This window comes from Cottoperca gobio, chromosome 14 (genome assembly GCF_900634415.1).
Source record: "Cottoperca gobio chromosome 14, fCotGob3.1, whole genome shotgun sequence".
NCBI classification, from domain to species: domain Eukaryota; kingdom Metazoa; phylum Chordata; class Actinopteri; order Perciformes; family Bovichtidae; genus Cottoperca; species Cottoperca gobio.
In genome coordinates, this window is record NC_041368.1 from 1,897,560 (window position 1) to 1,923,815 (window position 26,256).

Below are 26,256 nucleotides of genomic sequence, written 5' to 3' on the forward strand. Positions count from 1 at the left end.
ATAAAGTCCTGTGAATATCATATACAAGCAGACTTAATTGGTCAATACATACAATTATAATTAAAGTTAGAAAAGGCTGTGCCTGAAACTGAATATATAAATAAGCACTCTGTGTGAGAGGAACAAGATGTTGTATTATGTTTAGTGATGGCTCGTTCAGTTAAATATAAAGGCGCAGGCAGCATTTTGATCAGTCCCTTTTATCTTGATGAATGTGTTCTGGAAAGAAAGTGCTAGCTGGTTCAACTGGAAGCAAGTACATTGTTGATGTATGTGTGTGTAGTACAACGTTTAACAACGTTTAAGAAGGATTGGGCTGGTGATTTATAAAAAAGTAGTATAAAATGTGTACCGCTAAGACCCTGAGTGCTTTAGGCTGCCATCTTGTCAAACATCTCCATTTCCTTCACAGCACATATGAGAAGTTATTTAGAAGCTGTACATGTGTTTTGCTATTGCTCGTGCAACGTTATTCTACATTTTGGTTACGCATTTCGCCAACCATTGAATTATATCCTGCACTGTGTTGGACTTTGACAAACACAGTGCTGCATTCACATGGTTATGGTGCTGATTCCACGGGGTATAAATAAACAGATGATTCCATAGAGAGTAATGAGCTTTTGCAGTCTAGAGGCTCAATTATAAACACTTGCCCCCCTCCCACCTCCATTTTAAAAGTGTGAAGCCCGAGGAGACGTGGAGTGGAATTCCAACCAGGATGATGAAAGAGAATCTAATGAATCAAAACCAATCCTATTAGTTCCAGCCCACATCTCCATACTGTGGTCCTTTTTCTGCACAACAATCCACCGCATGATTTCACACAAGCTAGGGAACTGGGGATTTCAGCAGGGTGGGACAGGGGATCTAAAACCTTTCAACCTGGAGGGACTTGTTGCCTGTAATTGACCGCATGATTACCACAAAACATGATCGTAGCCCCAGCAGAAAGTGGCACTGAGAAACTAACCGATTAAAGTGCACTGAGACTGAATGAGAGGTTCAGCCGGCCAGCACATTCCCTTAACTTCAACACATTTCTTTTGGTTCTATCACTTTGACTTTTGAGAGCATTTGGCTACAGTTTATATGTCAAGGTCACGATGCAAGAGATGTTTACTTCAGTTCTTCGCCGTCTTGAATCCTGCAAACTCGAGGTCTCTGAAAGTATTCCTGGGTTTACTGTCTCGTTCTCACACACTCTCCCCTTTTTAATCTTTCTCTCTCCCCCATCTCCCTCTATCCTTTCCTCATTTTAATTTTTGCTAAACTCTGTCTCTGGGGAGTGGGAAAATGAGCAGAACAAAGCATATGGGGGTTTGAGGATCATTTGGAACTGGGAGACAGAGTCTTTGTGGCGCAGCCAGCTGGACATATAAAGAGATGGGGGCGGGCGAGATAGAGAAAGGGGTAGCAATGCAAGGGCAAAGAGGTGCGAGCAGAAAGCTCAGGGTGCTTGGTTTTGAAACTGCGGAGGGGACGGGGAGTGCTCCTCTCCTCCTCCTCTCTGCATTCACATGCATTCAAGCAGAACTTCTGGCTTGCTGTTCACATCCTCAGCCATCTTCCCCTCTGTTTGTGATATGGATACCGTCACCGCCCCACCCAGCTCCCACAACACTGAATATCCATTAAAGATTTTGGGCAAAGTTGGAGCACTTATCCCAAAAGAATGTGTTTCAGTTCATGTTAAATCAAGCAAATGACGATGTTTGCAAGCCTTTCAAAAGTTTGGTAAATAAAACTTGATGAGTGATCCTTGGGGTAAAACTAAGAGTGAAGGAGTTCATTTTAAATCCTAATAGGCACGGATTAATAAGGGTTTATTAGCCAACAAGTGGATGTTTGGCAAACCTGAAGACATCAGAGTTCACTGGCTGGGTATTTCACTAAGCTGTGAAAGAGTTTGTGATGGAACGTGGAAATGAACCGGGGCCTTGTCACCGAGCAACAAACTATGCAGTTTTCGGGCCAAGAAGAGTTTTTTCTCAGCGCTGCCTTGTCGCGCTCTATTATGCACTTTTGTGTATAGCCAGGGGACGCTATCATTGCAACACACACTAGGGGGGCAAAATCCTCAATCTAAGATCCTGGTGTTGCCTTGGCCTTTTACCTCTCCCTCTCGTGAAGGAATTACCCTAAAGCTCTGCCTCTCGATTGGACGATGATTAGAGATTAGAGGTCAGGTCGCTCACCAATAGCCCGCTGCTGCTTGGACATGACACCCCATCGTGGGCCGAAGCTCGGCCCACTGGGGGGGGGGGGGGGGTATTTTGACAGTGTTGAAAACATGATTGAATAATGGTCAGGCTTAGAAAGGCGATGGCTACACTGATCAAAGAACATGAAGAACATGGGTGGCCTGAGTGATCCACAGCGCATGCTCAGTTCCAAACTAAACCTAGTAGAATAGGTTCATTATGTGTCAAGTTTATCTTCCAGTCAAGTGCACAAAATACTGAAGTAGATGTTGGATGCTGTACTCATTACTTCTGTTCATACTGGCCAGTAACAGATTCCTTCCTAATGCACTTCCAATGTAAGAGATGGGGACAACTTCCACAGTCTGCCTTTCTTGCAAAAATAGTCCAAAGTTTAGCAGAAGCAAATATGAGGCTTTAGCAGTCTGTGTAAATGAATCCAGTTGGTGTCCTCCAAGTTCAGGTCCATTTAGAACAGCGGAGCTGCAGTGGAGGGTGTGTCTCAGTAAGAACACCATGTTGATGTGGAAGGTCTGGAGTGGTTCTTTACGCTCCGGCATGTGGATTTGTTAAGTCACCCGCCCCCAACCTTTCTCTTCCCTTCATGAGAGCCTTGCCACGTTGCCAAAAGTTTGTTGGCAAATGTTGGCAAAAGCAACGACTTGCTCACCAGGCTCCAAGCTCTGCTTCCTGGCTCATCGGTCATACCAATCATTTAGCGTTGCCGTGGTCTACATCAGCTACTCACGCATCTTCATCACAAAGGAGGTTTTCAAACTGTTGGGTTGGTTAGTCTTCTCCCAAATCTCTGGGAGGACATCCAGAGAGCTTCTGGTGTGATGGGCGTAGATCAGCTCAAACAGAGTTACGAGGGTGTACGGCTCATGAAGTGGGGTCCCTGATCAGTAAGGACTTCCCTAGGATTGCTTATATAGATACAATATATATATATATATGGCTATAGTATATAGCTATAGCTGTGATCCCTAGTTGCATAGTCACAGATGAACCTGTTGCCTGACTGACTTCTTTCATCCGGGCCAACTATGTCAACCCCAACACATTCAAATGGTGTAGAAATGACAGGGAGTAAGATGAGAGGCACAGGTGTTGTATGTTTTTCTACAATAAGCTGACATACAGGCCATGCTTTGCAGTAGTCTTTGACATGTGTGGACATTTCCTGGCCAATATAATCTCTTGCTTATTCTAAGGAAAGTTTACATGAAACCCAATGACCTGCTCATGTGGTGGTATGCTATGCTTGTATCACCCCCACCCTTGTGTCTGGGTTCTGCTCTTTACCCAAGCCTGCACCTCTGCAAACAGCACCTTGAGACACTGCTTGTGGGCCATCTTCTCCATCATGTCCTCATTGGTGCAGGTGTTGTACAAAACAGGTCATTGACGGGGGAGGAGCGAAACCTCTGACGATTAATGTCTCCGTTTATCTCTTACTTTTTTAATCCTCTGCTTTACTTGTTATACACACATAGGGATTGGCTGAGTGGTGGAAGGAGAACATACAGAGCTCAGAGTAATCTTCAGTTTGGGCCGGTTTTGGTGAGATTGTGAAAATAAAACCACATACAAAACTGAAAGTAAACACAGGAATAAACTAAAACTGCTTGAACAATGAACTGCCCTTGAGAAGTAAATGTGCTAGAAAACGTGCATGTCTTTATGGAAAAAAACCATATGAGATATATCTTAATATTTAAACACTGAGTATTTTTAAATGTCTTAAAATATGTCAGGAGGGGATTTTAAGCTTTAAGTTTTCATTTCAGTTGTGTTTCTCATCTCAGTTTTCATCATGGTCCTCACTTTCATGTTCATAAAGAAAATATTGCACCATGGTGTAATGCTATGTTGAAGTATTTATTAATTTCACTCGGCTCTCCTTGAAGACTTGAATAGTTGATGAAATTAATTGACCTTACAGCAGACATCTTGGTTTGTCATAAAGCATAGGTGTGCTTAATAGCATGAAAGACGCCCCTGATATTGTGCATGCTGGCTCACTGATAGGGCTTACTGGGACACTAGATGGAACTGAGCCATTATTAACAAACGTTGTGTTTTTCCTCTTGTAACAAGTCACAATGTCTGTCATGAAAAAGGTCTATTGTTAATTTTTAACATCTTGGTACTGCAGTAAGCTATAATAGCACATACCTTCAAGTTGCATATTCCACAGGAGCATACACAATCTCACAGGAGACACTTTGACTTGTGTGTGTTCTATGTTGAACTATATGACAATATATGATAACTGACTGATTGGTTATCTACACACAAGGGTTCAGCTATATTGATGGTTACACGAAAGTATTGCGAACACAAATATGTCTCGGTCAAACATGCTAAAGTCTTGGAATTTTAAATGTGTTTGAATTCTCAGGGTACTTGTTTTATTTTAGTTAAGTTGATTATATTACTTATCTGTGTTATTCAATTGTGTTTTTAGAGTTTATTATGTTTATTAGATTTCATTTTAGCCCCATCCGCTGTTCAAAAGACTGGCGCAGAACAAGGCTCAGTATGACTTGCATGCCTGTCTCAGATGTTATAAAGTCATTAGGCTTTAAATGAGCCGAGTATTGTTATCTACACTACTTTTCCCCCTTGCCAGATTTGGCTCACATGCCACTGTTTTCCTACCATTGACCCACTATGCACTCCAGCCTGCCTCAACAAGGCAGCGTATTGGCCTTGTTCATACTTAATGGTACATATAGTGACAATGTACTGCATTAGGATTCATGCAACAAGATACAGTGAATCATTGCTCTATAAATATTCCGTATTTCATATAAAAATCATTTTCTAACAAATCTTGTAGTGGAATTCTTTATTTCCCTTTATTTCCGTTCTTTGTCATCACAGTGAAGACATGAAAAGAACAGTTTTGCATGAGGGGCAAAACATATTTTTGTAAACATATTTAAATGTGCTATTATAAGGAAAGTCAATCCTAATATTATTATAAAGGACTATAAGATTGAGATACAAAATATTATGAACACAACCAAATGACTGGTTTCAGTTACAGGTGCCTGTAATCGAGGGTTCACAGGACCTCAAGCCTCAAGCTATCTGCAGTACTTTGTATGGAGCTGCATTTGTTTTTTGTTTACAGGCCCATAAAACACAGACCAAATCACAAGTGTAATCTCTGTACACTCTGGGAGTCCACTCGAACCAGACTAACTCACTGTGTTTGGAATTAAAGCAGAACCTTCTGACAAGGTTGACTTGGTTTGCTTCTTATGGGCGAGCCAAGATGATGTATGAGACTCATACTGTGCAGACAGGCAGCTACAAATTAGCTTGGCTAGTTGACTGGTGGGAGGTTGGGTTGTGAGTGTGTGTGTGTGTGTGTGTGTGTGCGTGTGTGTGTGTGTGTGTGTGTGGGGGGGGGGGAGCTTGAGTTGTCACATTAAAGCAACGCAGTGAAAGAAAGAGAAGCCTTTGTACCCATTTTGTCTTCTCTGAGGCTTTTATTTTTTCAAAAAAAAAACATTATTCTGGCCCAATAATTTACATTTGATCATGTGAACTGAAAATTGTACTTTGCGCAGCAGAAAGAGATGTTCATATTTTTGACAAATGAAAATACTAACTACATATCGCTCCTAGCGCATTTTTAAAATGTTTTGCTCATTTTGTGTGAAATACTTAGTTTCATAATGATCAAAGCAGAGGTTTTATTATTCAACGTATGCAATGCTTTACATAATCAAAAAACGGTTCTGCTGCATTTGATCAGTCACATGGTTGACATTTGATTAATGGAACTGATCAGACTTGGGAAAACAGGCCTCTCTGTGTTACCTCCCCCTTATTTCAACCTCCTCCCGCCTCCCTCCTCCCCTAGACTATGCCTTGTTTTCTGCCCCCCTTTATCCCATGCAGAGTGAATGGCACAGATGTTGTTGGACAAGACAGTACCCCTTGGTCCCCTTTCCCTCACTACTTGCTCAGCATGAGGTCTGAAACTTGTTTTTTGATCATTGTTTTCCCCCCACCTTCTCCCTCCACGGGACAAAAAAAAAAACCCAAAGAGGAGGGAGATGGGAAGACCAAGAGTAGCCAAATTAAAGAGGGAGGGAAGAGGAGCACACAACCATGTTTAAGGAATATGAAGAAAACATACTGTTTAACTATCTCCAAATAACAAGTGGCGCTTGGGTCAGGTCACATGTTGAATGTTTGTGGAGCGCCACAGTAGGGAGTTCACAATTTGCCCAGACTATGGATGGTACAGTGGAGCTGCAGTAGGGGTTCGGGTCTTGCATCCAGGAAGGGTTGACTGAAGATGCGGGTCGGTGCATGGCTTCTCTGGGTGTCCTGGTTCTACACCTGGGCTGAGTACTCACAAAGGTGCAAGTGCCAAGACATCTGTCCAGCGGAGTCGGGATTGGGCAAGAGGTCAAAGAGTCGGGTCAAGGAGCATGTTCGTCACAGTGTCGGACACCAGCACACGCCTCACAGGAACAAGCCACAACGCAGAAAAGGTGAGCCTTTAACTCGCACTGCTTTTCAGACTGCACCCAACACAGACATGCTGCAACCTGCTGCAGATGAACTGATTTATTGTCATGAAAGGGCTGAGCACCAAGGTGTGAAAGTAGGTAACAACGCAGTAATATGTAGATGTTGAATGTAACTCACCAGCTAAGATCATCTGATAAATTGAATAATTTCACCATGTAAGAAAATTATTTAAAATATAAATGGTCCTCATTGTTTAGTCTGTGTAAAAACAATATAGTAATTGCAAAATGAATCTTTCTTTCCGTTGGAATATTAGTTTATCTTTTCCTCTGACTTTATTAAAATCCAAGATGTAGAAAAGTATTAAAGTTGTAACTTTTCTCTTTGTCCCAAATTGAGAAAGCACATTAGATGAAAGAGACAAAATACAGAAATGACCATAAATAATCTTACTCCAAATAAAGAAATATTTCATGTTTTTTATATATAGGATATATAAATATATTCCTTTTGTACACCAACAAGTTATCCACAGATAAATAAATGTACAGTAAACGTATAACTTACTAAAGTGATTTGAGATTAGAGTAGTGCTGTGTAACATGTACCGTCAACATGTATCACAGATATAGAACATACTATATGAACATATATTGTATTAAACTATACTTCAGTCCTAAGATCTCACACAGAGCCGATGTGACAGCAGACATCTGAAAAATGTCATCACTTTAAAATCATGTTTACAAGCAATGATTACAAAATAGAAAAAGTGATGAAGCATAAAATAAATAAAATGATGTTAATGTTTTTTGAGCTGTTGCAAAGGGCAAGCCCTACATTAGGGTTGAACTAAGTGACAGTATTTTAAGACAAATAAAACAAGTATTGTGTAAAAGATTTCACAGTTGAAACCATATTGAAACCATCTGCATCAAGCTACAATCATAATCCTGCTCTAACTGTGTGCAAAGTGTCAAACACGGATCTGCTCACTTCTAACTGTTTAACTGCAAAATACAATGCAACATGGAACTCTGTGGGATAGAGGAAGTATAATATGTTATTATTCAGAGATGGATTATTCAACACATGAATTAGAATTGACCAAATATAATGGTGATGGGATGCAAATACAGTGTTTCTGGAAATGTGTTTTATTGCATACATGAAGATAAACATTGTGTTGTCATCCACAGTCTTTAATTATTTAAATCAGGGTGAGTCACTAAAAAGAGGCACAGAGTGTAACACCTCACATTACTTTTAGTTTAAACTGGCTTAAAGCGGCCATTCATGTTGACAGCGATTGTTGTTTCCTTACAAAACACACTTGAATTACACTCAGAATTTACTCTGAAGTCACTTTTTATCACATTCCTCACTATAGCTGACACTTTCTTTCTTTTTTTATTCCATCCCGCCCTCCACGCCTGTTCCAATACTTCTGCTGACCTTTGGTCTGCTGCCTGAAAGAGGTTCCTTCCCTCGGCACATCTCAGCTCAGCACCATTCCCATGGGCTGCGTTTAGCCAGGACTCATCCCTCATCCTCTCTAAACCCTTTGTTGCAGACTGAAAGCTGGCCGATGCCGGGGCCATCAAACCCAAGTTGTTGGATCAATATAAACATCCATCACTTAGCCCCGGGCCTTTCTGAGCCTCACAATGAACAGCTCACTAAACAATACTTCATTTATGTGAGCCATTGGAAGGAATGAACTAGCGGTAGTTCACTTATTTCAGGGTTACTCTTGCTTTGCTGTGAAAGAACTTGAAGTAACTCTGTTTTCTATCCTTTCCAAAGTTACATTTCAGCACTTCCATTTCCTTTGTGTATTGCATTGTGGGACAATAATATACACACACAATCTAGTATTTGTTGGTATGCGCACAGATTTGTTTTGAGTATACTCACTTTCCAGTGTACATACGAAAAGCCTGTTTTGGATTAGTCTGCAATAAAAATGGAATTAGGACACAAAGTCAGTTTTTCTATACACAAAGTTCAAGTTAATTTATTTCCAAGTCAGTGATTTCTGATTACAATACGAACTGCTTGCATACAGTTTAATATACTGTGTGGACTCATTTCAAGACGGAGAGATACATAATTTCCTTCTATTGTTTAGAGACATGGGAAGCTTTGAACTTCCTGCTTCCTGGCAGTGTTGACAGAGTTGCTGCCACAAACTGAGAAAAACAACCAAGATGGGACAGTGGTTCGAGTTGAGACAGTGAAATAGATATATCCACTACAGCCAAGTTCTGTGAATTTACTCAGCAGAGTTTGATAGTATATCTCTTAATAATAATAATAATAATAATAATAATAATAATAATAATAATAATAATAATAATAATAATAATAATACAAATACTAATAATAATAACTTTAATTTGTATAGCACATTTCATGCAAAGATGCAGTCAAAAGTGCTGAATAAAACAAGATCAGATGAAAATAACAATAACAAGATACAGCAGTAGAAATAGTGAGATATCCATATCCAATCCATATTACAAAAATGATAATGTGAACATATAAGAACAAGATGGATCCAGGAGGATGTCAAACTGATTCCAGGTGTCGCCAGCAATAACAGCAATAATAATTACAACAACTATCAAATGTGGCTAATTAAAGGAATAGCAACACTAACAACAATAAAATGTGTTGTGCAGTGAACTATTTGGCATGTGTCTCGTCTAAAAATTGCACATTTAAACACAGAGGATATTGAATATATAAACAGTAAAGTTATAAAGTTAAAAGCTCAAGTAATATAAGGCCAGATGCATGTGTGGTTTTAATCCATTGTCCTATACTCTAATCCATCTATTTTCTCTGTTTACTATCCTCTCTTTTATATCTTTTTATAGATTATGTTGTTGCTTAATACTTCTCAGCTGTCATCTCACAGGCTGCAATGGACCCTCCCCAGTAACTTTTCTTTATATGTGTGAACAATCTCAACCTCAGTAATATCGCTCTGAAATCTTTGTAATAAAGTGATGTCATTACCATAAAACCCAGAAATGATTCCAGGCAAGTCTGGGTTTTCAGGGTTTTAGTGAAATCTGTATCGCTGGACTACATTTAGCTTCTTATTGTACACTAAATAGATAGGCTAAACATTGTTCACCACCACTATCTTGTAATGCAAACAATCAGTAGGCATACCTGTAGGATGCAGAAATTAATTTTAAATATATATATATATATATATAGATAGATATAGATAGATAGATAGATAGATAGATAGATAGATAGATAGATAGATAGATAGATAGATAGATAGATAGATGGATGAGTGGATTTATATAGTTAAATATGCGTAGAGCGTATTACAGTGGCATGTACGTTTGTCAATATGGATTTTATTTTGAAAACCCATCTGACCGGAAGCTGTATTCCACTGCGCTACCTTCATGCTGGTGCGATCACAGTATGACATGAAGCCGCTGATATTCATTATGGGACGGTATTTTTCAAGTAAAGTAGGAAGTTAAAGTTAACATGTTGTTGTCGTTAAAAACAAAATAAAAAATGTATTGCTCCTTAGAAGCTGGACATCCCGTTACATCACGCAGTTAGTTACAGTCAGACGAATAACACGTTATTTATCGGCTGGTTAGGAAAGTATTTCTGTTAACTTCGCTGTCCATCATGACCACAACTGTCTTCATCAGCATATTGGCAGCAGTGTTCGCACTCATTCTGTCAGGTAAGTGCATTTAACATTCGGAATCAATTATGTGTTCATTTAGCCTATACGTGAAACTGTGATAGACATCCTTCAGTAAAATATTCTGTATCTGGCGTGCGACATTTACCATAAAGGTGGGCTGTACTTACTATTCTCTTTTTAAGTATAGGCTATACATGTATATTATCTAAGAAGAACTAAAGCAGTGGTCTCCTAAATGTCCACTTAAAGTTAATGTGATTCTTGATAGAGCCTATTGGGTCAAATCTGTTTTCTCTAGTAACAATTATTTATTATTATTAATCAGCTGATTATTGTTCTTAGTCATTTGATTAATCGTGTGGTATATAACATATATGTCAGAAAATATTGAAAAAAGTCCATCACAATTTCCAAGAGCCCAAATTGACATGTTTGTATTGAAATAGCTTTAAGGAATGCACTAAGCCCTATTCATTTCAATACTGCGGATGTTTTGGCTGCGTCTTCGTTTTACTGACAGGGCTGTTGTTGTCTCTTGAAGGTATTTCCGGCTATGGAATATGTATGAAAAACTGAAGATGTACAACCTTTTCGTTGACTGTCTTCACCCATTTAAAGCAGCCCAAAAATATTGTCCCATATTAAGAGTATATACAATTCAGGTGTGAATAAATTCAACCTTTCTCAGATGATTCTTAGTGTTTGCAGCTCATGACCAGCTCCAGACTTTTGATGTGTTTGGTGATCTTTTTAGTACCCTCTTTTATTTTGTAAGGATGTGGCTGTGCCTGGCTCTGAATTACACAGCCAGCATGAAACATGTAGTCGACATTTCTTTGTGTGTGTATGAGACAGGAAGCAGCATCTCTGAGGGTTCCTCCACTTCTTCCACATCTGTGTAACCTCAGTGACTTATTTGACATGAAGTGACACCAACTTCATTAAAAATATATATTTTTGTTTGCAAAAACTAAAATTCCACCTAGAGTGTCTTTTGTTCTGTTGTGGATATGCAAGTGATGGGGAGTTCCAGTGGACTTTTGTTAGGGTTGATGTTTCTGAGACCCTCGAGCTTCCTCTCCAGTCAGGAAGCTGATCACAGTCTCCCTGTTTCCTTCAATGTGTTCATCCAACTCCATAGGAAGTTAAAACAAAGGCATTCCACGGCTGCTGGCTGCAAATAGATATTGTTTGTTGGTCGTCAGGCTTAAATGTGTTTGTTGTGGGTGTTCTGTAGCCAGTTAAAGGAACTCAAAGGTGGTGATGCATAGTGCTAGTGCAGTGCTGTTTGGGTGTGGCTCTTCTATACAGAAACACATAATACAATTTACATTGTAGTCTTGAATCAACTCAATGAAACAGGATGTCACCTAAATCATCCTACAGAATGTTGGCTGGATTGGTTTTAAATAAATCGCCATAAGTTACAGTCATTCAGTCACAGCGGGCTACAGGTTTAGTCTATAGCACCACAAAAATCCTTAACATTAGCACTGTTCTCAAATTGGCTTTTGGTATCAGCAGATATCCTAAAATAGTTATCAAGAGAGAACAAGTTGGATCAGAGCATCCTCTCTACACGTACAGGGTTCGTGTGCTCTCACTCTGTCATCATACAATAATCATACCGTCTATTCTATAAGGAAACGTTATTTAAGTTGCTTTACAATCTCTACAAAATCCCTGTATCATCCTCAGGTTCCAGAGTTTATTCCCAGGAGACCCCGCCCCGCATCGTCCACCACCCCTCTGACGTGGTGGTGAAAGTAGGAAGTCCTGCCAAGCTCTCCTGCCGGGTGGATGGCAGCCCGAAGCCAACCATTGAGTGGCTGCGAAACGGCCAGCCTCTGGATATAGCAAAGGGAGACGGACAGTTGCCGCCCATGGTTTTGTCAGAGGGGAGCCTCTTCTTTCTGAGCGTGGGAGGGGGCAGGCGAGGTCAGTCGCATGAGGCCGTCTACACCTGTGTGGCCAGGAGCAGCGCAGGCATGGCCACCAGCCGCAATGCATCTCTGTACATTGCAGGTAAGACCTGGGGAGTCTGTCCTGGAGTCTTTACAGGACACTGTGTGAAGGACAAAGAGACTGTGTAGCACATTCCTTTCACTGTGGCACAAACAGAAACAGTAACAGCAGAAAAGTTATATTTGCATCATATCTATCTGATGGTTAGGAAAGAAGCATTGCCCCAAAGTCATTTGCATGGTCTGATTTTAAAACTTCCACCTCAGAATGAATGTGCGGTAAGTGGATGTAGTATTGGCTGTAGAACAAATTATAGTCAGGCTTTAAATGCGATCTGTCACGCGTCAGAGACAAGAAACAGCTACATTTGATAATAATTATTAAAAGTATAGCAAGACAGTTTAAAAAGAAAGTCTTCTTTCCACTGTCCGTTTGAGCAGATTTCATCGTTACACTACATTTATGGAAATGACACAACTTGATTGTTTAATACAGTAAGCAGTATCCACAATTTGACTATTTCTGTTAGCCGGGGACAATATCTACAGACTTGCCTACAAATTACGTCGTTTTGTGAGTTGTTGAGTTTCACAGAGCCTACACTGTATATAAAAAACAATAATCCTGGCGTTTAATTGCTTCAGCATGATATCATCTAAATATGATCATGATATAGCCTATAATAATCAGTAAATGTTGCTATGTGACACTCACTCACATATGATATGATGATGATTTCAGCTTCAGCTTCCAATACTTTATGTTTGGCATTAAAGACGTTTTGATAACATTTCTAGCGAGAAATGTGCATTTTTGTTTCATAATCTTTGTTCAGTGAATGTGTAAGATATTATGACAAAGATTCTATGGATATGTAAATCATGTGTTTTTATGGACACGAGTATCTTGGTTATGAGGATTATCCCGGTTTTGACAGTATTCAGGATATGATGTTAAATGAAACGCAGAGAAATCAGGTTATTCATATACCCATCACATGTACATGGGCTATGAATAACCTGATTTATCATGATAAAATGTAGAATCCTTGTTACTGATTATTACTGCATGCACAGGCGCTGTGATGTTTACAATAAGGAACCGGCGATGGGAGATGAGAGCGACAGGTGCTACAGCATTATACACACACTGAAACCTATATGTACATTTTACTACCACTTTACAACTTTAGTGCCCATTTCCTCTGCTCTGAACGTCTACAGCTGTCTGCTCATGCATGTTTCCCAGATGTCAATGAGACAAACTTAAGACAAAAGGGTAGCTGAAAATGTGTGAATGTGACATTTTTTATTTGTTATGTTTATTGTTCTCAGAATTCCGTTGACAGTTCAGGGAATAGTGTTCATTGCTCTAATTGTTATATGTGAAGTGTACTAAGCGTGACTGTTTGTTTGATGTGCTAGTGTTGCAGGATGAGTTCAGTGTGCAGCCCAGTGATGTGGAGGTGGCAGAAGGGGAGGTGGCTGTCTTAAACTGCAGCCCCCCGAAGGGACACCCCGAACCTAATCTCATCTGGAAGAAGAATGGCTTTCCCATCAACAACACTGATCACCACTATACTGTAAGCCTCCTGCCTTACATGCACCAGCTGGCAGCTTTAAACATCTAAATAAGTCCCTTTTAAGTAAGACGTGGAACCTTGTGACATTTCCAACACTGCTCCAGTGTCAACTGAATATGTCAGATTAATGTGGAGGTATCAGGAGGCCTGTGTGTTTGCATTGTTAAGAGCAATGTGTCACTTAATTATCATTCAATGAGGGATTCTGTCGAACAATCAAACAATCCCTCACTTTATTTTCCATTTTCACATATGCAAACTACATGGCTGAAGTTATGAATATCCGGCAAAACGCTTTCGACACAGTACGTGAGCAAACCAACTTGTGCACTGTTGGCTTTTATAAAACATGCAGTAGAAATCTCTTATAAATTATGAAATTAGATTATCAGGGGCTTCAGTGTAAAAGGTGGTGGGGGCAAGCGACCCGCGCGCTCAGGATGGTCAAATGACGTTTTAATAATCCATCAGCGATGCAGAGCAAACAGAAACTCAGGTATTACACCTTCTGTCCGTCTGTCCCTTTCTTGTGAACGCGATATCACAGAAACGCCTGAAACGGAATTTCTGGAAATTTGGCACAAACGACCACGTAGACTTTAGGATTAACTGATTACATTTTGAGGATCAAAGGTCAAAGGTCACTGTCATCTCACAAAACAAATTCCACACAGCTGTTGTTAGTGTTCTTAATTTGGAGTCAGAGTTTCTATCTTGAATCAATCCAGTAAACTTCTTAATTATCTCAAAACATTTAATAAAGTGATAAGACAAGCATGGAACATATTCTCAGCTGAGAGACGGTCCTGTTTCACAGCCCCTCTCTCTCCCCGTGCTCCACAGAAATTGTCCCGCCTCCAAGCTAAACAAGTTTCATGTACTCCCGCACTGGGGCCGTCCTCTTCCCCATTGGTTGTCTGAGGCCAGGCCCTATTGACCCCTTAGTGCTGATGTCATCTCATGAATTCACCCCCAACAGGAGAGGAGTTCCTTGTCCTGAGCAGATAATACATTCAGTATGTTATATATATATATATATATATATATATATATATATACATAAATACATATAGTAATTGATTATTACACATTGTAGTAAATCAATTACATAGTAATACATCCAGGAGTTAATTATATCACACTGTCTAATAGGATAAAATCGTGAGGTGATGACATTTTGGACAGACATAAATGTAAACTGCAGCTCCACTGGTTCGCTGATGTTAATGTTGTCAATGTTGTCAATGTTTGTCAATGTTCTGTCATTTCTGAATTAATCTTATGTAGCAGAAAGCTTGATGCCAATGATACATAACTAAAGATGAAATGAAGCCAGCTGTGTTACATATTCCACCTCTGTGCTTGTGTCTTCTGTTAGTGAGTCTGGTGATGTTATGATGAAGTGGATAAACCATAATGTCCAATCAGCAGTCATTAGTTATTGTCTCCAACATAATAAATATTTATGTGTCCCTAGTTTAGTGGTTTCTATATTCGATAAAGACATAACAAAGTCAGCAGTAGAACATGGCATGGGGGATGACTCATCATTTTTCTTAATCCACCACAAAATGTTTTGATATTTTAAGTGTCATAATATAAAGCTTTTTATTTTTAAATAGATGATGCAAACACAAGTTCATATAAAGCAGCAGAGGATCATATACTGTTCCTACTCGCAAGTCTTATCTTACACTTTATGCTTAAAGACATACGTACTGAACATCCCATCTGAAGTTATTGTTTCTGATGCTTGTGCTGCAGGAGCTGAGTGGGAAGCTTATCATCGCTCCTGCAGAGAAGAAACACTCTGGTGCTTACGTGTGTGTGGCTAGCAACACTGTGGGAGTAAGAGAGAGCAGGGCGGCTCGACTATCTGTGCTGGGTGAGACAACATTCCCATAACTACTTACATACTTATGTACAGTATACAGTATACAGTGTACAGTATACAGTATACTGTATACTGTACACTGTACACTGTACCTTACTGATGTAATCCTCTCTTCTACTGCAGCCAAGCCTATGTTGGTGCTGAAGCCAGAATATGTGTCTGTGAGAGTGGGGGAGTCTGCCCAGTTCTACTGCCAAGCTAAAGGTGACCCGCCTCCTTCTGTGGTCTGGAGCAGAGAGCAGGGGCCACTGCCCAACGGCAGGTACTTTACTATGGCAACACACAGAAATGCACACTTTATTAACAGAGTGAACTTTACACCTGATCAATGTTTATGAATTATGAAACATATATTTGCATTTATATTACTGTAGTGTGCAGAAAGCACAACATATTAAACAGACCTCTAGCACTAATTAATATTTGACTTTTGTGGTTTGACTGCACCAGTAGCTGGAAGCAGTTCGCTTCGAACTAACTATTCAAACATTAGGCTCAGCATATACTTCCAAATGGTCTTAACAGTCATGCCATTTCATATTGCTATGCACATATCCAAGGTATTTAACTTGTCTGACCTCTAAGCTGCCAGTAAGTCATTCAGGGCTTCTTTCTTTCCTGACATTCTTTGTTCTAAATGAAACTAAAATATCTTATTTCAGTTATTGTCAAAAGTGACAGTAAATGTGAAAACTAATGTCTCTACATGTGTGTATAGGTATCTTGTAAACCCAGACCAGACGCTCCAGATCCACTATGTGACAGCCCAGGATGCTGGGAAGTACACCTGCACTGCTGTCAATGATGCTGGTGTGGTCGCTGTCAGCGCACAGCTACTAGTTGAAGGTAAGATGATGTCTGAAAAAATGTTTTCATTTCGGTTGACAGTTCGGTTGCCTGAGTGCTGAGCTCAATCTTCCCGTCCATATACTGGAAGGTAAAGTTAGACAGGGGCTCTCGTGTGTCTGTTAGCAGGAACACCTGCTTCTTCACAAATCATTCAAGTTTTGGTGCAACGATTAAATTGTGAACTTGTGGTTAATAAGGGGTTAAGAGTAAAAGCACACATTAGCCATGCATGAGGCTGGATTCAGGCTAATGCTGGCTTGTAACAGATATAGACATACACAGAACTGTATGTCATCACAGTATACTGGCAAAGCAGCAGTAACTGCACCACCCACACTTCGTCCAAACCAACTATAAATTCATTTTCTATAGACAGGAACCTTGCAGCATATGCATATAAGTGATTTGTATTCATAACACTTTACTCAGTATAGTTTTACTACGATTAACCAGAGGACAAAACTCAAATGAAATGCCAAAATGTTGCAAACCCAGTAGTTACTTACATCCATTACATTTGCTTTAAACATGTTTATGAGTATTAGACATTCTGCCCTGTGTGTCCATCCTTTCAATATAACACTTTAATAAATATGACTCTGTGTCTCCAGAGGACGTCAGCACTAAACAGAGAGACCTCCACAAAGAGCTGTCAGCCCTACGAGTTGCTCTGGAAAATGTCACCATGATGGCCCCTGGGTCCAACATATCACAAGTACAATGGAAGGTATGAGCAAGCTAATTCAAAGAGTTTCAGAGAGAGCATGAATATTTGTGGTGTATGCTCCATGTTGTTTCTCTCTGACCAGCTCCAGTCCCTCCCAGCTCAGCCTCATTACCTCGATGGCTTTGAGGTTCTCTATCGCTCTCTGCTGCCTGCCATCTCGGACTGGGCGGCAAAGAAAGTGACTGTGCCCAGCTTCCAAGCCCAGGTGGGCTCCTTAAAGAGAGGCTACAAGTATGAGTTCAAAGTCCGTCCCTACGGCAGCAACTTGTACGGGAGGGAGAGCAACACTCGGCATCTCAGAGTCCCTGAGACAGGTGAGAAATAATTTGATTCAATATTTGTGTCCTCTTTTTATCTTTATAATACTTACATGTGTTGAACTTGAATATATAGTATAGCGAGCCATGTTTAGAAGATAACAGTCCACTCCTCCTCCTCTTTATGCAGTGCCCAGTGCCCCTCCACTGGCTGTGTCCATAACAGTGAGCAATGAGCAGAACAACACCATCCATTTAAGCTGGGAGCCTCCTCCTCATGAAACCCACAACGGGGTCATACAGGGTTACCAGGTAATCACGGGAGAACAGTTCCTGCATCATGTCGTGTCTCCTCCTGAGCACAGTGGACATTACTGTAGCTTGTTAGGACCACATCGAGGGAACATAATCCCCTACAATATGTACCAATATGCTACTTTGAGAGCTGTAGTACTTGATGCAAATGGTTTTTCCAGGTGTGGTGTGTGGAGTCTGAGGAGCAGCGGTACCAAAACTGGACCGTGGACAGTGGCCGACACAACCTTGATATCTCTACTCTCAAACCAGGGAGACGATATTGGATCACCATAGCAGCTGTCAACGGAGCTGGAGTCGGACAGCTGAGTGACCCTCATGGATTTCTCATCAGTGAGTAAAAGGGCACTTAAGGAATATGTAGCTGGTCATTTCTGTGAACATGAAGTAATCTAACCACATTACAGAACAGTTAATATCTAATTTCATCTGCCCTCTATTTGCCCATCAGACCCACAAATAGGTGGCCCCCCTGGGTCAGACAGCCAGAGAGGGGATCTGTCTCAGGTCCTGGCCCTGCTTCAGGACCCAGTCTTGATCGGCAGCATTGGTGCCCTCCTGTGGTGCGTTTTGATGGTTGCAGTTGTCTACCTCTTCAAACGCCACAGCAGGACAGGGCACCTGATGTCAGGACATGGCAGGGCTAAAGGTGTGTGTACAGACAACTTTAATGTCCACCATGAGAAAAGGTGCTCCGTATGAAAAGTTCAAAAACTGAATCTCAGTTACACCTGCAGGACTTCAAGTCTGTGATTAAAGGAGCAGTGTGTATGACGGGGATACTTGCTTTGCCTGGAGGTCAGGGGCAGTTGGGACAAACGAGGCTTAGCCCGGACCTCTGTCTAAATAATACCCATTGTTAATGCATTTATATTAATTGTTACTTAGACAATGATTAATGGTCTATTGGTGTAGGATTTAGAGGGATCTAGTGGGAGAAATATAATATATCATTCATAACTATGTTTTCATCAGTGTTTAATCACCTGAAACTAAGAATCTTATTTTTTTCCATTAGCTTAGAATGAGCGCTTTATATCTACTAGAACTGGCTAGAGAAGACTTTTCACACTTGTATGTTGAAGTTGGTGGGACGAATGCATCAGAATGCACCTGAAGTCCACCGAAGGGAAAAGGAGAGGAGGTATCCAGATGCCCCTGAATCCTACGCAGCTCCTTTAAGTCATGTGACAAAAGAGCTGTTCTATATAAGCAGTGTGTACATTTCCTCAAGTACTGTATTTAAGTACAACCCTGAGGTACTTGTACTTTACTTGGGTATTTCCATTTCATTCTACTCCAACACAACTACAACTTAGATGTACATTCTTGTTCAATTTTTTTTTCAGGGTACAGTTTTCCATCCCCTTCCTGTTCAGTGAAAACCATTTGTCTCCAAATTTGGTGATTTTGATCAACTGAAGGATGAAGTGTTCCTGTATGGGTTGAGAAGATTCTCCTCTTTCTTCAGCAAAATAAAGTCTTTAAAAAGCCTCTTGGATCAGCTGGATAATGTATCCTCACAAAGCTGAAAACAGTTTTTCTGAGGAACTCATGACAAGTTTTCTAAAACGTTTTAGAGATGCGTGGTTCTCACAGCACAGAGACAAAGAACAACCGATTTTATAGAATATGATGCACTGTGTAGATTAAACTGCCAACAGGATATAAAGGAGTTCAAACATCTACAGCAGTAACATGCAACACACACATTAATGCAGCAGAAACATCACATATAACAGTGAAACGCTGACAGGGAAGATTTGAGTAGTTTTGCTGATACTTTAAAGGATATTAATTCTTCCTCCACCACTGTATATCATTTTGTATACTTCTGTTTTTATATTTTCTTTCTTAGGTTTGCACAGGCTACCCAGTGAAGATCTCATCATAAAACACAGGTACAGGGGAGAGAACTGGCGGAGCTTGGCGCGTGTAAAATGTAATCACAATGAAGTCATAAGAATAACTCCAAATTTCTCAAACTAAATCTGATTTTATGATACTTTATATAAGTATATACAATCTGATATTTCTGATGCCAACCTGCGATTCACTTAAACCAATGTGAAGTACAGTAGAAACATCTTTATAGTTTCAATTCAGATTGGATGACTCTACTCAAGTATTCTCACTAGAGATCAATAACCATAATCTACATCTGCAGGATGGCAGCTCCAGACTCCCCTTGGATCCCTGGAGGCTGGAGACCTGCCTTCAACCAGAAGTATCAGGACTTATGGGCCCAGGGTCAGACACATCCAGGCATCAGGGGCACCAGTGAGTATTGATTGGCACATATGATTTCTAGCTGAATTGGGGGCTTACCGCTTGGCCTTGACACAATTGATAAATATGGACGCTCATCCATCGGAGGTTAAAGTGGATCCTTTGGTTGCTTTGGTTAGCTGCAGTTCAGCATTGGAGGCTCCTGGCTGCTTTGGTTTCGTTCATATGACGTCTGCCGTGTGTAACTGTTGAGCTCGGCTTGTTTGGGCTGGTGTGAGAGCTGTCAATCAAACTCTGGTGCGAACGCAATAACCCGACCTGGAGGGTGTCAGTGCGCTTCTAAGTGGACTCTGATCCACTTTGTTTGTGATTTGAAATGTTGCCATATGATTGTAATGATGCTATATGCTTAACTATTATTTAATCCTTCTGCTTCATCGTCAGCTGTTAAAGTAATCTGCCAATCTGTGTTAACATACAAACATATAGCCTATATTTATACAAGATCATTTGGTGACCATGGTAACACCTATGCATATCAGCATGTGAGTGCAATTTTCCCGAAGCAGTCAAAACAGGTGTGATGAGCTTGTGTCCTACTCAGTTCACTAGAGTAGTTCCACAGTAACTATCCTCTCGTGATGTTACCTGTATGCGAGGTCCAGCGCCGCCATAATCATTTGTTTCTTGATGATCTCTTTGTGAGAAAGAAAAAAAAAAGAAGACAAAAGTCATAAAAGTTTCTTTTTTTTTCCAAATGAACTGTGAGTTGCCCTCACTACAATAATAATCAATATGCTCCAGAGTGTAAGAGATATTCATCTGTGTTTCATTAGGCCTCCCAGTCTCCTGGAAGGACCCCAGCTGCGTGGACTCAGCTGTCCCCATCGCGTCCGACAGCTGTGGCGTTTACGGCACTTTTTACGTGGACCTGATTGGCAACGGTCTCAAGACCTTTAACAGTCCTGGGCGTCGCACTAAATTGCCTCATGGTGTGCCCCACCAGCAAGGAACTGAGACCATCCAGATCTTCTCTCAGCCTGTCGCAAAGACCTCGCCCCTCGGTAGCTGCGAGGCGCTACCATGGAAACATGCTATACGCCCCCAGCCCAAGATGGGTGTGCTGAGGGAGTCACGGGAAAAAACCCACAGCAAGCAAGGTGCATAGCTGGGAATATGGGAATACCACGACTACATTTGACTTTCCTTCTTTACATAGTTGTTCTGTGTTTGTATCAACACACCTTGTCTTCAGCGTGTAATACACATGTGCATGCAGACAGTAATACAGCTTTGGTTAGATTGTTTTACAATGTATCAACATAGAATAAATATGTGTCCATGATGGATTTATTTGTTTCAGAGTTGTATGCAGTGAACAGCGTCCCCATAGTGCCCACCAGGATCCAGGCTTGTCCATCCAGTGTGTACAAACAGAGACTCAGTCACATACCATCAGGCCGGCACGGTACGACAAAATCCATTTTCACTGTTGTCCGTACACCAGCTGTTGTCCCACCCATAAGACTGAAAGACAGACATCTCACACTTTTAGACTCTGAAACTGCACAGTGATCGTGAATTGGAAATGGTGCTTCTAGTTAAGTCAGAACTTGTACTATGACACATTTGAATGAATAGTGATAATTATTACTGGTAATAAGGAAGGATGTATTATTTTGTCCAGGTGGACATCCACACTGGGATAATATTGCTGGCTGTCCTCGACTGCTGCAATACTCTGCATCGTTACACCTAGTGGACATGCTACCCCCCCCGCCACCAATGCCCATAGAGGACACCACGGACACACACAGCCGCACCTCGGATGAAGGGTAAGAGACACACACAGCTCAGACTGGATGGTCGAGGGTTGCTGCATCACTAACCACAGGTGCCATCCTGCAGGTTCCATAGAGAAGTGTTAGTGAACAGTCTACAGAAGACATCAGACATCGATGGTGTTCATGTCAGAAACAGCCAGAACTACTATGACCAGTACTCTAACGCATTATACACCTGTTTAAAGTCTTCTGTTTCCTTTGAGATGACAATAACTGAAAAAACAACAGGAGCTCCATACAGTAAAGTATATTCAGATCAAGCTGAATACCATATTTAAAAAATGGAAATAAGGCGATGAGAATCTTGTATGCAGACATACATCTGTGAGTAACAACATGGCTGTTGTTTCTCATTACTAATTGGGGAAACGAGAAACCGCCAAGCAAAGGTTGTCAGGAAGTCCAAATAAACAAGAGTTTAAATATGACCAGTAGTGTGATGCCATGGGGGTTTTGGGGGATGATGAACATGACCTGTAGCGCATCATTCAGTCTTACGTGCCCATCTCTTACATCTCCAAGCTCCAGTCGTTCTACAAAGCTAACAGTGGACATGGGCTCTCTCCAGTCAGTGTGTGCTGCGTCAGGCCACCGTGTGCAACCTCGACCCCCCACCACCACCACCACCACCACCAGCTGCCCCTCCTACAGCCACCTGTCCTCTACGTCATATTCCATGTCAATGGAGGACGAACAGTGTGGCACGCTGACAGCACATGAAGCTATCCAGTATCTGGAGCTCAGCCCGAAACCTGAGAGATGCAGGTAGCGATGCAGACACTGGTGTTTAATACAGCTGGCTTTTACTCAATCGGGCCTAGTTGGTTCTGATCCGAGCACATTTTTGTAGAAAAGATCTTATGTTTTGCAGACGTTAAGATTAATGCAACCATTTGTTCTTTCCCTGGCAGTTTAGTTTATAGCATGTGTAGTGATCCTGAGCCCCCTCTCTGTCAGCAGTGCCCTGCCTCAGCAGCATCCTTCCCTGCCCCGCCACTTCTCCCCCACCCTGGGCTACATCTGTGGGCCTGTACGCTCCCCTCAGATGGAGGAGGACCCTGCCACCGATGAGCCTGAGGTCCCACCGATTGGCTTGAGACGTGCCCGCCTCCAGAGCACACCTTCCTCCTGCTACAGTGAATGGGACAGCTCCCTGTGGAACACCTGGAGCTCGGTCTCAGACAGCAACACGGCCAGCGCTCGCACCAGCCTCATCAGCTCGGTGGACAGCTGCTACACTAACGACAGCGCCAACTTCTCCCGCTTGCTGGCCGCGGCAGCTGAGACCATGAGTGGAGGCTCTCTGTCAGGTAAGCACTCAGCAGAAGCACTTCTGATTACTGACCGATGCTCATTACAAACACAGTAGATCCTCAACAGGTTCTGCTCAGTCTGGAAAACCAGAGGAATCCACAGCAGCACAGCGTATGTGGGACTGGATCAAAAAGAAGGAACATGTCACCAAGTGAGGTGTTTTGTAATAGTTTTTAGACAATGGATATTTATGGCACAGATGAAGAATTAGATTCGGTCGGGAACCACTGCTGTCTTGAAGCTGCCAACAACAAAGCAGAATGGCCATAGGCATGTTAAAGACCATCGTCAGACGGAGGATCCTGGCCTGCTGTGTTTACTGCAGTTCTCCACTAGATGGGGCCCTCCGTGTGTCTATGAATGATGAAACATTATGAAACATGCAGCCCTGTCGGCAGACTACTGGCAAACAGGAAATGTCCAACACAGTCATGAAACTCATGACACAAGTTTGTTTTCAGTGTTCTTATTATATTGATGGTTAAGATTCTAAAGGACTGTAAAGGAGGTTAGCGAGAGAGCACTTCCTGTGCATGTCACTGTGAGTCGATGGTGCTGTAAGAGACTAAGATATTAAGTTTCATATCTAAGGTGTCACCAGGCAATTACTTTGGACCTTTCAGCAAACTGAGGTTCTTCCTCTACAGTATGTGTATAATCATATGCATCAAATCAAGAATTAAGTTATTCATCCATGTGAAGTTAAGTGGGCCTTGATATGAGGGGACCTTGAGGGAAAACATTCTGTTTATATTCTCACAAGTGGCTTTGTCAGCAAAAATAAATAAATCCAGCTTTACATTTAACTCTCCACACTAAGGTTACGTGTGCTGATGTAAAGACCTGGCTTGAAGGATAAGAACAGTGTGGACTCATCATATGAGATATGCACTTTCACATAAATACACAGAGCATCTATAGCTTGAACACTTCAGCTTATACACACAGCTACATTTTATGAGGTCTTTGAAATATGATCGTGCCTTAGGAAACCAGAACGTGACTGTTGTGAATTGGCAGTGTTTGCTTTGGTGCCTTAAACTTATTAGAATGTTTGTATTTCTAGTTACAGACAGCTGCTTCAAAGAAGCTTCTAAATGTGCTTTTCCTCAGGGAATCAGTGTGAAAGCTTGAACATGTTTACTTGTTACCTTCTTCACAGGCGAAAGTATTTGTGTTTTAATATAGTCCCTCCACTCGATATTGAAATGGATGTCGTCCTCTTCTGTTTTCAGACTTCTCTCCACCAGCCTCCCCCCTCAGCGCTTTGTATCCGTCATGTTGTGAAGGCGACTCGTTCGGCGAGCTGGAGCCTGTTCCTGCGTGGGACTGGAGCATGGCCTGGGTGGAAGACATGGAGGCTCAGTACAGAGCACACTATCCTGGCAGAAACACCAAACCCTTTGACACATAGGGACTCTGCCAGGAGAGAAAAACATACAACAAAACCGAGTTTGGAGAACTTCAGGAACATCTCACAGCAACGCCGGAACTGCAAGACGAGAAGAAGGGACAGACCTGATAACTGATTTTCTGTGCCGGAATTTGAAGGTCTAAATAATTCAGGGTTTGATGTGTAGCATTTCCCAGTCAAGAATAGATAAATCTCTGGCTTTTAAATATAATTGGAGCCAACTCCTTGATGTTCGAGACACTTCTGGCAGCAGATGCATGTCTGTTGTTTGCCTGTAATAGTTTTCCCAGTTTACATCAGTGCAGTCCGGCTACTATTTGCATCCTTCAAATGACTTCCATTGAGTTTCTAAAGTTTTCTTCCCTCTCTGTATCCTTACTGCTTATTAGAGAAGAGGATAATGAGATCCTTCCCTCGGGATGTTCTCACCCAGTGTGTTTTGAAAAGGCCACAGAGACACAGAGACGGTGAGAAAGCAGTCATTAGGCAGTTTTCCTCACAGCACATTTTGTTTCTTATCTTCATGTTTGTAGCAGGATTAGGTCTGGAGTCCTGCAAGAGGCTGGTTTACTGTGTATACTATATATTCAGCATATTCAACAAATGTTATTTAAAGAATTCCAGATTATTTTGGTGATTTCTTTTACATTCTGGGAAATCTTTTATATTTTACAATTGTTTTCTACTTTATACACTCTGTACATTTTTTAATGTTACACAAAGTTTGCATCAGACAAAAATATTTAGTAGTTCAGAATAGCAAACGTAGAAGGAGATGTGTTCACAATTAATTGAACTAACTGGAGGTTTTGCCTTTAAATAAGTTTAATTTTAGGAGGCAGCATGCTGACGTTTATATAGAAGTTCACTAATGGCAGTAGATTCAAAGTTTTACATTTTGTAAGAATCTGCATTTTATTGTGTTCACATTACAAATGTGTTTTATAATTTTGAATAAAATGTTAGAATTGATTGATATCGAGTTTTACATTTGGATTGTGTCCGAGCTGTGAAATAAAAGCTTCTGCCATGTTTTGTTTAGTCTTTTATGTGATTATTTAATTATTAAAAACACGCCCCTACATACTTTATTTAGATACAGGATGTATTCACACTTTCTCACAGAGGGTTTTTCACTTTGTCATGTTAGTGCGTCACTCTTTCAGTTTGCCATGGGAGCCTCTGAGGATGTGGATGAAGGGAAGGTTCTCTGCACACTGTCCCTCAGTGGCCTCAGGATTGTATTTGGCCCCTGCTGTTGCTAATGGTTATTTATAGCAGGAAGGTAATGTTTAGAACTCATCTGTTTGTCTTGATTAACCAAGACAAATAATGTGGCTGTACCTGCTAATGGCTGCCAACCCATTGGAGAGAATAAACCTCAAAAAAATCTATGTTTTTGTGATTTTGGAAGTGTGATTTTTAACTCTGTAATGTAATGTTATTAATAAAGTTTCCTCTCCAAAAGAAA

The 26,256-nt window shown here is 41.1% G+C and overlaps 1 protein-coding gene across 3 annotated transcripts; it reads left to right on the forward strand.

Moving 5' to 3' along the window:
• The first annotated feature begins 6,525 nt into the window (after window positions 1–6,525).
• robo4 (roundabout, axon guidance receptor, homolog 4 (Drosophila)) lies at window positions 6,526–26,256 on the forward strand. 3 transcript variants are annotated; one of them, XM_029447710.1, is made up of 19 exons: window positions 6,526–6,724; window positions 12,094–12,420; window positions 13,785–13,942; window positions 15,707–15,827; window positions 15,960–16,098; window positions 16,555–16,682; window positions 17,297–17,412; window positions 17,495–17,726; window positions 17,860–17,981; window positions 18,146–18,317; window positions 18,436–18,633; window positions 19,843–19,885; window positions 20,152–20,264; window positions 21,050–21,373; window positions 21,577–21,681; window positions 21,901–22,048; window positions 22,580–22,822; window positions 23,018–23,367; window positions 24,607–26,256. In XM_029447710.1, the coding sequence occupies exons 1-19, from the start codon at window positions 6,526–6,528 to the stop codon at window positions 24,783–24,785; spliced, it is 3,417 nt and encodes a 1,138-aa protein (XP_029303570.1). In that variant the 3' UTR covers window positions 24,786–26,256. The 3 variants fall into 3 exon arrangements, with proteins under 3 accessions (XP_029303570.1, XP_029303568.1, XP_029303569.1); XM_029447708.1 differs by lacking the exon at window positions 6,526–6,724 and adding an exon at window positions 10,163–10,431 and having other exon boundaries at window positions 23,015–23,367; XM_029447709.1 differs by lacking the exon at window positions 6,526–6,724 and adding an exon at window positions 10,163–10,431 and having other exon boundaries at window positions 24,607–24,785.

Excerpts from the sequence above, each read along its gene's own strand:
- robo4 (XM_029447710.1), top strand. The coding sequence starts at position 6,526 with ATGCGGGTCGGTGCATGGCTTCTCTGGGTGTCCTGGTTCTACACCTGG. Across the intron at positions 15,828-15,959 it reads GGCTCGACTATCTGTGCTGG|CCAAGCCTATGTTGGTGCTG; the intron begins GTGAGACAACAT and ends CTTCTACTGCAG. Across the intron at positions 17,413-17,494 it reads TATCACAAGTACAATGGAAG|CTCCAGTCCCTCCCAGCTCA; the intron begins GTATGAGCAAGC and ends CTCTCTGACCAG.